The sequence below is a fragment of the Lolium rigidum genome, chromosome 4 (assembly GCF_022539505.1).
Source record: "Lolium rigidum isolate FL_2022 chromosome 4, APGP_CSIRO_Lrig_0.1, whole genome shotgun sequence".
Taxonomy (NCBI): domain Eukaryota; kingdom Viridiplantae; phylum Streptophyta; class Magnoliopsida; order Poales; family Poaceae; genus Lolium; species Lolium rigidum.
Genome location: NC_061511.1, coordinates 266,138,508 through 266,156,373, shown reverse-complemented (window position 1 = coordinate 266,156,373; position 17,866 = coordinate 266,138,508). Strand labels below are relative to the sequence as shown.

Sequence of the window (17,866 nt, the reverse complement as noted above, 5' to 3'; positions counted from 1 at the left end):
TAATCTGAAATTCTGAATACCCGGATATTACACCCAATAGAAGTTACAGAACTTCGCCATGAAATTGCCACATCTCAGCAAGATCAATTTCATCTAATAGTACCAGAGTGTCATGATAAGGTGTCTTGCCTCACACCAACATTTTTCAGCATGACAAAGCTTTTGCTCTGGTCAGTTTTCTGATAAATGCAATGCAACAGATATCAATTGCATGAAGGAGACTACTTTTGTAAACTAGACAAGCATTGTTGGCAGAACCAAGTTTGGAAATGTTCTGCTTGTATGCTTGCAGTTCAAAATAAAATCTGAAACCTCAATAAGGCAGAAAAGTTGCCATGCACATTGCAAAAGGAATAAGCTTCGGACTACATATGTTTTAGACAAGAGGCATAAATACCATCCTTTTTCATTAAAGCAAGTGTTCAGAATAGAGATATAGTAGCTTCTGATATTATCAGCTTACAGTACAACACCCAAACATGAACAGAGCAAACAATACCAACTTAACTTAGCAGATTAAACTAGCATTCTGTTAGCAGCTTCAACTTTCCAGCTTTCAATTTGAAGTCTGAGCTTAGATACTTGTTACACCACCTCCTCAATCCTGGTTTATTCTTGAGTTGGCCATACATCATACAGTATATCATAGAGCAACTGAAGGGTGGACAGCATTAGATTACAGACATACAAAAATTGTGCTTTCAACAAAACAACACAATCTTAGGGATGGACATCAACTAAACTTGTAGTATCAACAAAAGGCTCCGCTTTCAAAGGGATCAGACATTGACAAATCATGGGTATCCATCCTGCGTAAGTCGGATTTCTTAGTACCGATTTTCAGTTCAATTCGAGCATCTCGAGAAGCTCTATTATCCACACATAGCTGCTTGCGTTGATTAGCCATCCATTTGTCGTTTCGGTTGTTAAGAACTTCGATTTCCATCTCTTTTAGCAACTTACTATTCAGAACAAAGAACTTGGCAAATTCAACAGATGGCCTCTTGCTGCCATCGTAATTCATTAACACCACTTTCTTTAGATGGAGCTCAAGGCACTCAATTGGATCCAACCGGTCATACTTCCTTGCATTATTCATATCCTTTGTTGGGTGTGACTGGACATGGAGAGGAAAAAACAATATAAAGACAGTTGCTAACAAGTTAACAGCATCATAATTGGCTAGATCATAAGTATATAAAATACTTATTTTGACTTTTAAAGCAGGCAAATATGTGTACTCACAATGATATACAGCCTCACCAAGCAGGGGAAGCACTTGAGGAAGTCAACAACGGCATCCAGATTAGGCCCAATAGAGTCGAGAACCAGAACCTTCATGGTGTGAATTTTGGTTGTTAAGCTGACAGCAATCATTTTCTGCAGAAAAGAAAAGTTGCAAACATGAATAATAAGCTTGTGCGTAGGAATGCCAATGAGGGATGGACGAAGGGTGCTGCTACCTTAAAAATCGTTGTTCCAAACTGGAATTTGGATAAGCCTTCAGATAGCAAACTCAATACCTCCAGTTTGGGTGCTCGGATTACCTCGATGGTCAATGTACCCCAGTCTAGATATAGCGGTAGCAATCTTTCTAGAGAAGGGGCGTCCTTGATTACTAGCTGCAAAGTTTTCGACCCGCAACGGTTGAAGGCTAAGCTCCTAAGAGTTTGGGAGCTGATGCAGATGGCTCCTATGCCATAAATATACGTCAGCTCAAGGCTTTCCAAGGCAGTGCAGCCAGAGAGCAAGTTGTGGAGAGCATCCTTTATAATGGAGATCCCGGACAGGGTGAGCTGCTTGAGGCACGGGAAATTCAGACGCAGCGATGAAATTGAATTGGGCAAACCGCAACGGCTGAATCTGGCAAAGCGGAGCGTGGGAGCGAAACGGAACACGGACAGCGGTATGTCCCTGATGTCGGCGAGATCGAGCTCCTCTAGGCTGTCCAGGGCTTGAGAGTGAAGCCAACCGTCAATCACCTCGATTGGGCAGAGCAACTTGAGCGATAGGCGGCGGGCAGGGCCACGGTGCTCAGAGAGGATCTTCGAGACCAAGGCCGAGCCCATAAAATCATCCGCAAGATTAAGTGGCGCGGAGCGCCAGAGGGGAAGCCACCGGCGAGAGATGGCCTGCGTGCGGGCGCCATCGTTGGTGGGGAGGCGGGAGATGATGCTGCCGAGAACGTCGTCAGGGAGGGCGCTGATGAGATCGAGGTTTCCCCTGTCATCGCGGCTGCTCCGACTCCCTCCGTCGTCGATCTGATGGAATCTACGCTTCTTAGAACAGCGCATCGCCGCTGCCAGCTCCCTCGCGGTCGCCGCTGCAGCAGCCTCCGCCGCCACCGCAGCCTCTTTCGCTGCCGACGATGCCGCCGCCGCCTGCTCAGCGGTATCCAAGGCCGCCATCGCGGCCTCCTTCGCAACCGTGGCCGCCCCTGCAGCCTCCGTCGCAGCAGCCGAGGCCGCCACGGCAGCCTCTTTCGCGGCCGACGCCGCTCTGGCGGTCTTCTCCGCGGCCGCCTCCAGTGCCGCCACCGCGGCCTCCATTGCTGGCGAGGCGCGCAAGGGTTTCGAGATTGCGAATTGGGGAACTTCAGGCCTTGTTTTGCAGTTTTGATCGGTTTGGGAGTGTATTTCCCAGCCCAACCCGGCCCACGCAGAATAACTCGGTTTACACACAATATTCCCATTTAAACAGCCTGTGCAAAACAAGGCCTCAATGGGACATTATTTGAAAAAATTCGAGCCAAATTTTCCAAACGGCTGTTAGTTCTACGCGGACGGCCAAGCCGTTGGAACAAGTCGATGTGCCGACGACAAATAGGTTTGTGCTGAGGCTTTATTGTGCTGACAGCAAGGTGCCGATGGTGGCCGTTGGTACAACCTATGCCGACGGCCAAATTGGCATGTGCCGACGGTTTCCGTCGTCGGCACCTTGAATGGTTCCTGTAGTGCATCCCTCCGTCATTTCTTCAGTTCTCAGTTATGTCTTATTTTCCTACCTGGGACGGCCTAGAACATAAAAGCCCAAACGCTCATTTGTGTGTAGCCCAAAGTTGAATCTCGATCATCTTCTTCCTCAAGAAACACCACCTGGCGCCGTACGCCCCACGACCAACTACACAAGTCCAGCATATGCGCCGCTGCGTTTTTCTCCATGCCTCAAATAGAAAACACGGAAAAGGGATTTAGATAGAAACTCTAAAAAAGGTGAAGAGGGAAGGAAGATAAACATCATATCTGAGATGGAAGGCCCAAACCAGGAGGAAAGCAAGCAAGATCAAGAAGATAAACATCATATCTGAGATGGCATCTATTCACAGTATGCTACATTTGTACCCTGCTTCGAAGAAGAAATCTTATTTTGCGACATGCCAGGAAGCATGTCGCAAGGACGTAGAGCGGGCATTTGGTTTGCTCCAGCAGCGTTTTGCCATTGTTCGGTACCCTGCTTTCACCTGGTTCAAGTCTTAGATGTGGGAGGTGATCAACGCGTGTGATTGCACAACATGATCGTTTAGAGTGAGCGCGACGCACCATCGGATGATGACCATCCATTTGATTTTCAGGAATCTCTTGTTGAGGTGAGCAGATACCGATCCATTTTGCTGCTTTTCTCTCGATTCATGAAGAAATTTGAGATGTTGGTGTTCATACTCAACTACATAACGATCTAGTTGTGTATTTTTGGGTTTGGAGAGGAAATCCCGCATGATTCATTGCAATTTATTTTCATTCTTGTATGAATAATTTAATTTAATTGTTTGAACTATTTGTGAATATTATTTGAATATTGAAACTATGCAATTTGGTTAAAAAAATTGAGGGGTGTACAGTGTGCGCCATTGTGAAATTATATTTCCTAACCTAAGGACCTTCTGCCGGCCCGTCACGTACAAAGCTGCTGGCGCACCTACAAGCGCGTATTTGAAGCGTGCCGGTGGAGATGCTCACTACAGCAAAGAACCATGGCGCGACACCAAGAAAACTCGCACAACCAGTCGGGCGATCGACCAGACGTAATCCGTCCACCGGCAAAATCAGACCGCACGTGGCACGTTACCACTCCAGCACCCAACATACGCAAGGCAAAGCATTACTCCGTACCAAAATTCCTCAAAGCGTGGCAGCGAAGCGACAGCAGTTCCACGCATCTGAACCACCGTCGGCGAGCCACAAATCCGTCCACGCGCGCGCAGCCGTGCGTGCTCCAGAAAGGCTAGCATCGGTCGACGCATGCAGGCAGCCCAGCTTTCTCGAAGCAAAGTCGGTTAGCTTTCGACGACGACGACGACGACGCACCTCACCAGCTCGCCTGACCAAGCCCCACTCTCCGACTGGCCGACCTTGCACTGCTGCCGCTAGCTCCCGGTCAAACTCCACTCCTCCATTGTGCTCTACGCAATACCTAGCGGAATGAATCTCGGCCCCACGCGCGTGTGGTCGACTCCTTTCCGCAAAGTAGCTAGATCTCGTGCGATCTTTATCTGGACGCGCTGTGGTCTGGGGAGCTCGGTTCGTGATCGACGCGGAGGCCTTCGTTCCACTTGATGATAATCTAGTGTGGACGCTGTCAAATCGATGGTCAGGAGATGTATGGTTGACGATCGACATGCTCGTGCAGCTGGGTCAAATCGAGCAGGGGTATTCTGCGGGCACTGAGAAGGACCCGGTGTAATCTTTGGGACTGCAACGAATGAGCATAACTTAATTAAACGAATTTCCACTTAATTTTACGTTTGTCTTTAATTTGGGGTCAAACTTTTAAGCTGCCTTATCAGAGAGGTCGGCTCAGAGCAAGTACCCTAGTCATCTGATTTCAAAAAAAGAGCCTAGTGCCCTAGTGCCCATAACTCCCCTCCAGCCTCCTCTCCCATGTCGTCGCTGCCGGGCGCCGCAAGGCATTGCCCGCGACTCTGTTGGACAAGGCGACGCCTAGGCACCGCTTAAGCATGCTTAGGACCTAGGCGATGGACAAACACCTCATCTAGGGCATAAGCGGAAATCTAGGCAGTGTAACCAAGAAATTATCTTCCACGATAAAAAAATCATGTTATACTTCACGATCGAGCTACATGAGCATTATTATAAAGGAATTTATTACAAATTTACACATTTACATGCTATAAATTAATGTTTATTCACATATAATAATAAATATACACACTTGATGGTATAAACTATGCCCGCCTAGGCCGCTTAAGAATTGCCTAGGCACTAGGAGAATGCCAACCGCCTCGCTTATGTCTAGCGCCTTTTCCAACCTGCGTGGTGCCATATTTAGTTTCTTCTTATTTCTCTTGTTTTCTCTTGGGCGTTTTTGTGTTGTTTGCCCAATAGAGATCTTGCCGTTGTATCGGTGGTTGCTATACTAATATAGCGGGACTAAAGCCTGTCTATTTTAGCTACTTTTATTCCTCTCTACCAATTATGTGTCTCCCCATGTCCAACCAATTAATAATATAACCACTGCTTATAGCTAATTTTTATTGTATGGGTGTACTTTTATGGAGGCTATACATATCACGGCGGTATGAGAAAACACATTGATGCACATGGGTGCTAACGCATCCCATGCATGCAAAAGAAAAAAGCAGTAATTTAAAAGGTTTTAAAAATCCAAATAGCATTATGGAATCAAATATTATCAAGTATTGTATTTGTATAAAATATTTCGAGAGGAAATTACTATTATTGTATCCTGGATAAAAAGAAAAAATTGAAACGCCCCATATCCATGTACTATTCACGGTATATCCGTCATAAATTTAGTTTTTTTCCCCTGAAGTCTATGGGGATCATTTCTTCCACAAATATTTTTATATGAGTATAGTACTTGATCATCTTTGCCGGAAGGGGTCAATTTGTTTTCCATAATTGAAATTACTACAAATTTTGGGGTTTATGGGGTGTATGTCACTACTATACAAAGGGCAACGAGCTCTTCTATTAAACATGCTCTGAAGAAGACTATACCCACTGTATTACATTTTGTTTGGGATTTTTAACCTATAGCAGAGATTCGCAAAATTATGGAAATTTCAAAGAAAAAGAATCCATAATTTTCGATAAAATTTGAAGTCTGGACAAGCAAAATTAAATGAATAATGTGGAATGGAACTTGCAATTGATTTTTCTCAAGTGCGAAGTGGGTAACCTATAATTGATATATATTTTTACTTATAAGAGTTACGCATGAGATTGTTTCCAATTTGCTTGAAATTTTGGACGAGATTCCTCTCACCAATATTCATAAATTTCACGAAATTCGTTCAAAATTTTGGCAGAAGTTTTTTTCCCTGCCTATACGTCGCTGAAACGCCACTAACCAATTCCACGGATGTTTAATTTATCTTGCTCCATATCTGGACTTGGCTTGTCATTTTGGTATGCTTTGGTCCAGTTGTTCATATATCATCACGAGCATCATTCTGTTTGCTTCAACTTTCTTTCAGGGCCTCTATAATTGGGTAGACCATTCAAGATATTTATGGGATTGCTGCTAATCAAAGGCCACTCACTTTCAATCGTCAGCGCATGGCCACGAGACGTCCTTTTGGAATAGGGATACATGAAAGAAAACCATTTGTTGTCGCACTAAACTTCCACTTGGTATATCGGAAAAAACTTGGTATATGTGAATATGGTAATCGCATACCTCGGTTTCGTCATTTTAACGGCCATGGAAATAGAAAACAATTGATTAACCAAAACAATCGAATATACAAAAAAAAAGAATTATACTCCCTATGTCCAAAAATATATGTAAGACAGCACAAAATTTTGCAGGGTTTTTAAAGGATATAAATAGAGGTTGTATAAATGGTAATGTTGTATTTGTATTGCAAAATATTTTTTATGTCATTTGTACTTATATTACTCTATTTAACTAACCGACTTCGCACCAATTTGATGTATCTATGCATGATTAACCTTTCATCCTACAGTCAACCAAGCTCCATAGAATAAAAAAAAACCTTGAATTCTCCACAAAAAAAAGTGAAATTAGTTTGAATTCTGATCCAGCATGAATGCTGCTGATACATGAGCTGTGCACAGTTTGATTCGTATATGTATCAAAATCTAGAATTTCGTGTCGATCCAATCAAGCGTTTAGGGGGTGTTTTTTATGGCAGTTTACATTCAAGTTTGAACTTAACCACCATTAAAAAATACAAGAATTCGGATAAATCATCAATGTTAGAAAAATGAATGTGAAAAATTGACTTCCCTAAATTCATTTGTATGATCCAGCTGGGCCAGCTGGAAATCAAGTCAATGGAACTACGATTGACTACAGCAAAGTATTCGCTGTCAACTGATTCGTTCATTTGCATCAAATTCCTGATGTAATTGAAAAATGAATGAAGTAGAGCTAAATCAAATTCTCTACTCATCTCCTTCTATACTATATCTATTTTGTGCACGATTGACTTTTCTTTCTCGAGTAGAATGAACAATTAATCGAGACTAAAATCTAAGCTTTCCATCTCTCTTCATGAACAGCCCAATCTATGCTAATGCTATCTTGAATTCTTTGCCAGCCCGACCAGCCTCACCGGCGACGGCATCCGCCTCCTCTTCCTGGCCTCCGATATCGTCTCGAGCCCCGGTGACCACGGCCGCTGCTGCCTCGATCCCACCAGCTGCATGTAGTGCTTCCTCAGCTCCGGCGTGCTGCACAGCTGGTCTGGCGACACCGCCCCACACTTGCTCTTGCCTCCCCCGCCGCCGCCGCACGTGATCACCTTCTCGATGAACTCCGGGAGGACCCTGATGAGCGACATGCCGTCGTCACCCGTGACGTACTCGAACGGTGATGACGCGCCGGCAAGGGACACCTTCGTCGGGGCCGGCGACAGCGATGCGAGCGAGGCGGCGGTGAGCGCCTGGCAACAAGAGAACCGGGCCGCGGGCAGCACGAAGTAGGTCCGCCCCGCCTGAAGCTGTTCGCCCGACGGTAGCGCCGGGATCGGGAGGCCGATGAAGAAGGAGTCGCCGGAGCAGACGAGGTGGTCGGGAGCTTCCGCCGTGACGTCGCCGGCCGTGGTTGGCCTCGGGCCAGAAGCTGCGGCCAGCCTCGTCGGCCCACCCCAGAACACCAGCCTGGCCTCCGTTTCCTCGCCGTGCACGGCCGTGGTGCACGAGCAAGGGGAAAGGCCGTTGCCCATGCCGCGGTCTATCTAGATTCTAGAAGCTTCTAGAACTGGCCTAAGGTCAGACCGTGAGACCGTGAGAGAATGCAGAAGAGGAGGGACGGCCTGGAATTGTACTTCTACAAGACTTGCGATTTGAGGATTCGTGGTATTGAGATGTATATATAGGGAGGAGTTGACCTTTGAGAAGTCAGAGATCTGAGGTTTGATTTTCGTTGTTATTTTATCTGTGGTTGACCAGTGGCTGTTCAACTATCAAGACAGGTGGCCTCAGTAGTACTAGTGGGTAATGTCAACGCCGAACTGGAATATGGAAGCTTCTTGGGGTTAGATAATGGTTCATCTAATGGAAAGCTAAATGAGATATTTTTGACAGTGCTCCAATCACTTAGGGCACTAACCGTACCGCCACACCAAGCTGCCTAGCTGTTTTCTTAAAGAAACAAAAAATCTGAAATTTTTGCTTTTTCTGGGTGAAGAGATAACATTTTGAGGTACATGAGTGTTTCATCCACTATACGAGGCCTCCTCAACACTTGTTTTACAATTTGATTTTATTAATCACCACCTTAGCGTGATCATTAATTAACCCGATATGGTCCAGTTAAGAGAGAAGGTGTTCTCAAAAGAGATATAGGGTTCTGTCCCTCTCGTCATCGACACCACATGCACGCCCTTTCTCCGGTGGGTTTTGAGGTACAGTCCCCTCACCGGCGAGAGGGTTTTCGTTCTTCTTATTTAGGTTTCTCGGTGTCTTCATCGGAATGGTGAGGTGGTGGCTATATCTTGAAGTCAGGTCCTCCCCTCCCTATGCCCCGCCCCGGCGGTGCGCCTAGCCCTGGTAGGGTCTACGAATTTGTGTTCCCGGTGGATCTCCTGGGATCCAATCGATGTTCGTATTAGCTGGTGTTCCGATATATGGTTTTTATCTTTGTCGATGGTTGGTCCTCTGGTGCATTTATCCTTCAAGGCCTTTGCACGACTTACGTGATCAAAGGGTTTTCATGTCCATTCTTCGTTTTTAAATATATTTAGGTTAGAACTTTTATTCATTTGTGTTGAGATTGGACACTAAGTTTTTTCCAATATCAGGTCCGATTTCTGAAATTTGAGGTTCTAAAATATCATCCTTTTGCAACTACATTGATCTTCTTCTCTTATATAGTGTTTCCTTTGGTTTCTTTTGTCTACGAACACTAAAAGGGCAGTTTAAACTCTACCTTTATTTTCTCATCACGTGGTCAATGTGAAATCCTATTATCTTTCTCCACTTGCAATCTTAGCTTTTCAATCATCAGGTCACAAATTGCTAGCTCAAAATCTAAATTTTACTTTGCCTCGCCCTTCACCCCCTCAATGTAATTTTTTTCGAAAGCTCACTAATAACCTGGTTTCCATACAAAATATGTAGTGGATCCTCGAATTTGGTGGAAAGTTGTAACATCAGATGTAATAGAAATAAAGCGTAACGAATAGAGGCGAAAGAGGAGAAGGATATTTGGATGGGGCAAAGCATGATGGTACACCAAACTCGGAGGTGATTCCACTGTCGATGACATGATCAAATCCCCTCCCTTGCCTATGTAGCCATGTCATCCTAACATCGCAGCAACAACAACACTGGATCACCTGCGCAGGTTGCCTCGTGGGTGAACGGGCAATTGAAGAGAATGGGTTCAAGCGGTTGTGTGGTGCCATTGCAAGAGCTCGCTGCCGGTAGAGTGGTGGGATGAACTATGCATAATGACGAGACGGCAATGCGCTAGGGTTTATCTTATTAGAATTTTGGGAGCTAAGATTTTAGATTTGTCAGGAAGACATACGATCAGTCGAGTGGAAGACAGTGTCCTTTTTTCATGAAGGAAGAGTGCGATCTAATAACCACTTAACTACCTTGATCCGTTCCTGGTACGGGCTATGTCAGGTCCGAGGGGAGAGGGGACCGAAGCGAACCGGACCATGCGTCATGTGGCGTCTCACTCCTGAGATTGGAATGTTTGAAACACTATTAAATGACGTAAATTGTGAGATTTGGGTCCATCATAACATGTTAACCCTAAAAGCTGTGGTCTAGTTGTGGTTTCATGATATTTCCTCGAGAAGAAAATGGGTCCAAAGTACCTTGAGAAATCTCCATTCTCATCTAAAACTTTCTGGAAACGGCCCTCCTATTAAGACATCCTAAAAGTAAATATGCTGATGTTGAAGGCTCAACCCTATATAGCTAGTTTTTGGTAACCATATCTTAAATGTTAGCTCCACTTCCGGAGGAGCAGCGGCAAATTATGGCTACTGGATGCAACCATCTATTGACGGTCACACGGGACTGTTATTTTCAGGCTACTGGATGGCAGCATATTAGAAGAATTGAAGATGGATAATTTTTGTATATTTTTCATCTTTGTTTGGTTGGTCATTGTTGCGACCTTAGATACTACATGATTGTAATAAATATACACTTTGACAACTTTTTAAATAAATTACATAGATGTGTGCATCTATTGATGCAGATGCCGGGACTATGCTCCCATATCGGAAAAAAATGTTAGCTCCAAGCCTCCACTCCACAATTTAGTCGTGTATCTTGTCAAACCAACTACGCGTCAAGGTGAGCTTGGACATGACTAAAGTGACCTTCAATTTTTGGGGGAGACTAGAGGACATTTCGTTGATAACCAAAATTGCAAGTCTGAAATCGAGGCGAAGCGAGCCTTGACCACAAGAGAAGAAACTAGCAGTATAACATGACATTATTTTGATTTCGGTGAGCTGTTGTCAATCGCTTCGTCGACTGGTATACATCGAAGAAGTCTCACGCAGTACATACTCTGTACTGCTATATTGCGGTATTCTAGTGAGAGCATATAATAATTCTCTGAATCACTCATACCGCCAGGCCAAAACTGTAATTGCCGGCAATCCCTTGGGAGGCGATTGCTCCGAAACCCTAGCGCCCCAACTCCCCGCTCAACTCCCCGCCGCCACCCACCCCGCCTCCCCCCTGCCGCCGCCGGAGGGCGCCGCCGGGCAAAGCCCGCGCGGCGCCGGCGGCGGCAGGGCGTCCTCTCCTCGCGTCCCCCCCTAGCTGGAGGTTTCCCGCGGGGATCTCGCCCGGCGGCTGCGCGCGGTGTGCCGGCGGCGCTCCTCCCTGCTTGGCGCCGTGGTGTTCGTCCCCGTGCCAGCGACGGGTTGCTCGGCCTCCCCCGTCTCAGTCCCCCTATCCCCTCCGTGCTCTGCTCCCGTGCTGCACCGGAGACCTTCCCGCGGCGGCTGCTCGCATCGGCGCCGGCCACTGCTGCGCCGCTCGTCCCTGGGCTCTCCTCGTCTCCGTCGCGGCGCTCAGTGGTGCTCGGCCGCTGGGCGTCGTCCTCATTCTGTTCCGGCTCTCCTTGCGTGTGGGCCGGCCTCTGGCTCCGGCGCGTGCCCGGTTGGCTCCAGGCGCACGGGCTGCTCCGCTCGGCTTGGTGCGGCTGGCGTGGCCCTCCAGGCCTCGGCCCCTGCCCGCTCCCCCCGAGGTTTGGTGAGCTGCTGCTCTTCCTCCGGTGTGGTTCGGGCTAAGGCTCTGCGACGGCGGCGCTCTCTTTGCGTCGATATCCTTGGTGAAGGCGTCGCTCTGGAACCACACCTGCTCGTGCATTGCCACCTCGCGGGGCTGCAGGTTTCCTCCCTCCCCGCGCCCGTGTCGCGGTCTCCTCTCCGGCGCCCGTGTCGCCCACCCTTCCTCCCCTGTGTGCAGTGCCCGTGTCACTGCCCCTCCAAGTTGGCCTCTGCTACTCCCCACTGTTCGTTTCTGCAGTACCCCTGCGAGGTTATACCCTCGATCCTCTGCTCCGACTTTCTCCAACCGATTGTTGCTTCCTTCCAATGCCAGGTTAGCGAGTTCCGATTCGTCCTTTTGGCTGTTCTTGTTCTGAGGCAGTGTCCTTCCTCCTCCGAGGCTTCCTCCCCCCGGAGGGCGAGTGAGGGTGTCTTCTCGGGCTGCATCCTTTTTGGCTGAATCCCCTCGCCCTCCTGCTTATGTCTTCCCTTCTTCAGGGCTTCCTCCCCCTGCAGAGCGAGTGGAAGTGTTCGTCTTGAGCGGCAACCACATAGTCAGGGCTCGACTGACTTGATGCGGTCGGTTCATCATGCTCAGCGGAGTTTTTCGTGTCCGGTGGTGTCGACTAGGTGGCTCTTTCTGTCTGAAGCCGGGTTAACGAGTTCTTGGCTCCTCCCTTTGGTGGTCTTGTTCCCTTCAGCTCGCCTCCCTCCTCCAGGGCTTCCTCCCCCTTGAGGGCGAGTGGAGGGTGCTCGCATGGGCAGCCCCTTTGGTCTCGGACCTCCTCGTTCTCTTTCGGTGGTCCTCCCTCCTTTCGGGCTTCCTTCCCCTAAAGGGCGAGCGGAGTTCCTCTGCAAGAGCGGCAACCATATAGCCACAGGCGGTTGGCTTGATGAAGACTAGAGGCTGCGAGCTTCCTCCCTGTCTGCACTAATCCGGCGAGCTTGGTTCCGTGGTGGCGCACCTCAATGGAGTTCTTGTAGGCTTGTTTCTATGGTAGAGTAGTTCTTCGCGCTAACTTGTACCTCTTTTCCTCATGTTTGTTCTCTACTCCTATGTAAACCCCCGTATATTCCTTATCTGTTGTAAGAATATGAGCCTGCCAGGCTACTTTCGATGGAATGCAACAAATGGTGGGGATTTCCCCCCCATCACCTCGAAAAAAAAAACTGTAATTGCCTGATCTGCTTTATATACCGTCAAGCTTCAGTATGTATATCATTCTCTGAAGCATTACCCACACGTACTGATACCGTCAAACAAATCTGTGGTTTGCTTGATCTGTTCGTCGTTTGCAAACTCACGGCGCTGGATCGAGTCCGACGAAGCGTCGGTAGGTCGACTGCAGCCCCAGTGAGCTAAGTTTATCCGGGGGAGATAAAGTTCCTCTCGTCGCCCCGTCCACGCCTGAGCGATCAAGGGGATGCATAAGATGTCAAGCCAGGCGACCAGTTCCACCGCCGACGAGCTCCAGCTCACGACGGTGCGTAAACTCTGTCGTGTTGACGCGCCGTCGTCCGTCAAAGCGACAGGACGCCCTGAGGCACTACAGGAATCCGGCAATATGCCGACGGCCTACGGCCCTCGGCGTAGGACAGACTTGCCCTCGGCGTACGATACGCCGACGGGGACCCTCGGCGTAGCTCCTCGGGGAAGGTGGGCCTCGGCGGAGGCCACGTGGCCCTCGGCGTAGCGCCGCCCGTCGGCGTAGACGGAGAGGGCCGACGGCGAGCCCCACCCGTCGGCGTACAGGCCGTCGGCGCAGCTCGCTAGCGAGGCACCGTCAAGGTGACCGGCCGTTACGGCTACGCCGAGGGCGCACCGTCGGCATACGTCCACACGTGGCAGGACCTGGGCGTCCCTGGGCGACGGTACGCCGAGGGCCTCCCCGTCGGGGTACCTCAACACGTGGCGCGGCCTGGGCGTCCCTGGGCGACGGTACGCCGAGGGCGTCCCCCGTCTGGGTACCTCGACACGTGGCGCGGCCTGGGCGTCCCTGGGCGACGGTACGCTGATGGCGTGTATTTCACACGTTCGTTGGGCAACCCCAAGAGGAAGGTATGATGCGCACAGCAGCAAGTTTTCCCTCAGAAAGAAACCAAGGTTTATCGAACCAGGAGGAGCCAAGAAGCACGTTGAAGGTTGATGGCGGCGGGATGTAGTGCGGCGCAACACCGGAGATTCCGGCGCCAACGTGGAACCTGCACAACACAACCAAGCTACTTTGCCCCAACGAAACAGGTGAGGTTGTCAATCTCACCGGCTTGCTGTAACAAAGGATTAACCGTATTGTGTGGAAGATGATTGTTTGCGGAGAAAACAGTAAAAACAAGTATTGCGATAGATTGTATTTCGATAAAGAGAATTGGACCGGGGTCCACAGTTCACTAGAGGTGTCTCTCCCATAAGACGAACAGCATGTTGGGTGAACAAATTACAGTTGGGCAATTGACAAATAAAGAGAGCATGACAATGCACATACATATCATGATGAGTATAGTGAGATTTAATTGGGCATTACGACAAAGTACATAGACCGCCATCCAACTGCATCTATGCCTAAAAAGTCCACCTTCGAGTTATCATCCGAACCCCCTCCGGTATTAAGTTGCAAAACAACGAGACAATTGCATTAAGTATGGTGCGTAATGTAATCAACAACTACATCCTTAGACATAGCATCAATGTTTTATCCCTAGTGGCAACGAGCACAACACAACCTTAGGGGTTTACGTCACTCCCCAGGTGTCAATGCGAGGCATGAACCCACTATCGAGCATAAGTACTCCCTCTTGGAGTTAAAAACATCTACTTGGCCAGAGCATCTACTAATAACGGAGAGCATGCAAGATCATAAACAACACATAAGCATAACTTTGATAATCAACATAACAAGTATTCTCTATTCATCGGATCCCAACAAACGCAACATATAGAATTACATATAGATGATCTTGATCATGATAGGCAGCTCACAAGATCCGACAATGATAGCACAATGGGGAGAAGACAACCATCTAGCTACTGCTATGGACCCATAGTCCGGGGGTAGACTACTCACTCATCACTCCGGAGGCGACCATGGCGGTGTAGAGTCCTCCGGGAGATGATTCCCCTCTCCGGCGGAGGTGCCGGAGGCGATCTCCGGGATCCCCCGAGATGGGATCGGCGGCGACGGCGTCTCGGTAATGTTTTCCGTATCGTGGCTCTCGGTGCTGGGGGTTTCGTCACGGAGGCTATTTGTAGGCGGAAGGGCAGGTCAAGAGGCGGCACGGGGGCCCAAACCACGGGCCGGCGCGGCCGGGGTGGGGCCGCGCCGCCCTAGGGTTTGGCCACCCCGTGGCCCCTCTTCGTCTCTCCTTCGGACTTCGGAAGCTTCGTGAGAAAATAGGCCTCACGGGCTTTTATTTCGTCCAATTCCGAGAATATTTCTTTACTAGGATTTCTGAAACCAAAAACAGCGAGAAACAGCAAGCGGCACTTCGGCATCTTGTTAATAGGTTAGTTCCGGAAAATGCACGAATATGACATAAAGTGTGCATAAAACATGTAGATAACATCAATAATGTGGCATGGAACACAAGAAATTATCGATACGTTGGAGACGTATCGGCATCCCCAAGCTTAGTTCTCGCTCGTCCCGAGCGAGTAAAACGATAACAAAGATAATTTACGGAGTGACATGCCATCATAAACTTGATCATACTATTTGTAAAGCATATGTAGAGAATGCAGCGATCAAAACAATGTGTATGACATGAGTAAACAAGTGAATCATAAAGCAAAGACTTTTCATGAATAGCACTTCAAGACAAGCATCAATAAGTCTTGCATAAGAGTTAACTCATAAAGCAATAATTCAAAGTAAAGGTATTGAAGCAACACAAAAGAAGATTAAGTTTCAGCGGTTGCTTTCAACTTGTAACATGTATATCTCATGGATATTGTCAACATAGAGTAATATAATAAGTGCAATAAGCAAGTATGTAAGAATCAATGCACAGTTCACACAAGTGTTTGCTTCTTGAGGTGGAGAGAAATAGGTGAACTGACTCAACATAAAAGTAAAGAGAATGGTCCTCATAGAGGAAAAGCATCGATTGCTATATTTGTGCTAGAGCTTTGATTTTGAAAACATGAAACAATTTTGTCAACGGTAGTAATAAAGCATATGCATCATGTAAATTATATCTTATAAGTTGCAAGCCTCATGCATAGTGTACTAATAGTGCTCGCACCTTGTCCTAATTAGCTTGGACTACCTGGATTATCACCGCAATACATATGCTTTAACCAAGTATCACAAAGGGGTACCTCTATGCCGCTTTGTACAAAGGTCTAAGGAGAAAGCTCGCATTTGGATTTCTCGCTTTTGATTATTCTCAACTTAGACATCCATACCGGGACAACATAGACAACGGATAATGGACTCCTCTTTTAATGCTTTAAGCATTCAACAACAATTAATTCTTTTCTCATTAGAGATTTGAGGATGTTTGTCCAAAACTGAAACTTCCACCATGGAACATGGCTTTAGTTAGCGGCCCAATGTTCTTCTCTCACAATATGCATGCTCAAACCATTCAACTCGGTGTAGATCGCCCTTACTTCGGACAAGACGAACATGCATAGCAACTCACATGATATTCAACAAAGAGTTGATGGCGTTCCCCGAGTAAACATGGTTATCGCACAACAAGCAACTTAATAAGAGATAAAGTGCATAATTACATATTCAATACCACAATAGTTTTTAAGCTATTTGTCCCATGAGCTATATATTGCAAAGGTGAATGATGGAATTTTAAAGGTAGCACTCAAGCAATTTACTTTGGAATGGCGGGAAAATACCATGTAGTAGGTAGGTATGGTGGACACAAATGGCATAGTGGTTGGCTCAAGTATTTTGGATGCATGAGAAGTATTCCCTCTCGATACAAGGTTTAGGCTAGCAAGGTTGTTTGAGGCAAACACAAGGATGAACTAGTACAGCAAAACTCACATAAAAGACATATTGAAAGCATTATAATACTCTATACCGTCTTCCTTGTTATTCAAACTCAAAACTAGAAATTATCTAGACCTTAGAGAAACCAAATATGCAAACCAAATTTTAGCATGCTCTATGTATTTCTTCATTAATGGGTGCAAAGCATATGATGCAAGAGCTTAAACATGAGCACAACAATTGCCAAGTATCACATTACCCAAAACATTTATAGCAATTACTACATGTATCATTTTCCAATTCCAACCATATAACAATTTAACGAAGGAGAAACTTCGCCATGAATACTATGAGTAGAAACCAAGGACATATTTGTCCATAAGCTACAGCGGAGTGTGTATCTCTCCCATAAAGTGAATGCTAGGATCCATTTTATTCAAACAAAACAAAAACAAAAACAAAACGACGCTCCAAGAAAAAGCACATAAGATGTGGCCGAATAAAAATGTAGTTTCGGGGGAGGAACCTGATAATTTGTTGATGAAGAAGGGGATGCCTTGGGCATCCCCAAGCTTAGACAGCTTGAGTCTTCTTGATATATGCAGGGGTGAACCACCGGGTGCATCCCCAAGCTTAGAGCTTTCACTCTCCTTGATCATGTTGCATCATACTCCTCTCTTGATCCTTGAAAACTTCCTCCACACCAAACTCGAAACAACTCATTAGAGGGTTAGTGCACAATATAAATTGACATATTCAGAGGTGACACAATCATTCTTAACACTTCTGGACATTGCATAATGCTACTGGACATTAGTGGATCAAAGAAATTCATCCAACATAGCGAAAGAGGCAATGCGAAATAAAAGGCAGAATCTGTCAAAACAGAACAGTTCGTATTGACGAATTTTAAAATGGCACCAGACTTGCTCAAATGAAAATGCTCAAATTGAATGAAAGTTGCGTACATATCTGAGGATCATGCACGTAAATTGGCATAATTTTCTGAGCTTCCTGCAGGGCAGTGGGCTCAGATTCGTGACAGCAAAGAAATCTGGAACTGCGCAGTAATCCAAATCTAGTACTTACTTTTCTATCAACGGCTTAACTTGGCACAACAAAACTCAAAACTAAGATAAGGAGAGGTTGCTACAGTAGTAAACAACTTCCAAGACACAAAATAAAAACAAAGTACTGTAGGTAAAACCATGGGTTGTCTCCC

The 17,866-nt window shown here is 46.9% G+C and overlaps 2 protein-coding genes across 2 annotated transcripts; both read right to left on the bottom strand.

The window, feature by feature from the left end:
- Positions 1-374: 374 nt before the first annotated feature.
- LOC124648731 (putative FBD-associated F-box protein At5g56440) lies at positions 375-2,549 on the bottom strand. Its single transcript, XM_047188444.1, has 3 exons — positions 1,464-2,549; positions 1,246-1,380; positions 375-1,117 (listed from the first exon to the last, which is right to left on the bottom strand). Exons 1-3 carry the CDS (start codon positions 2,547-2,549, stop codon positions 752-754), a joined length of 1,587 nt encoding a protein of 528 aa, XP_047044400.1. The 3' UTR covers positions 375-751.
- A 4,766-nt stretch (positions 2,550-7,315) lies between these two features.
- On the bottom strand, positions 7,316-8,261 carry LOC124705997. Its single transcript, XM_047237674.1, has one exon. It carries the CDS (start codon positions 8,171-8,173, stop codon positions 7,526-7,528), a length of 648 nt encoding a protein of 215 aa, XP_047093630.1. The 5' UTR covers positions 8,174-8,261; the 3' UTR covers positions 7,316-7,525.
- Between the last annotated feature and the right edge of the window lie 9,605 nt (positions 8,262-17,866).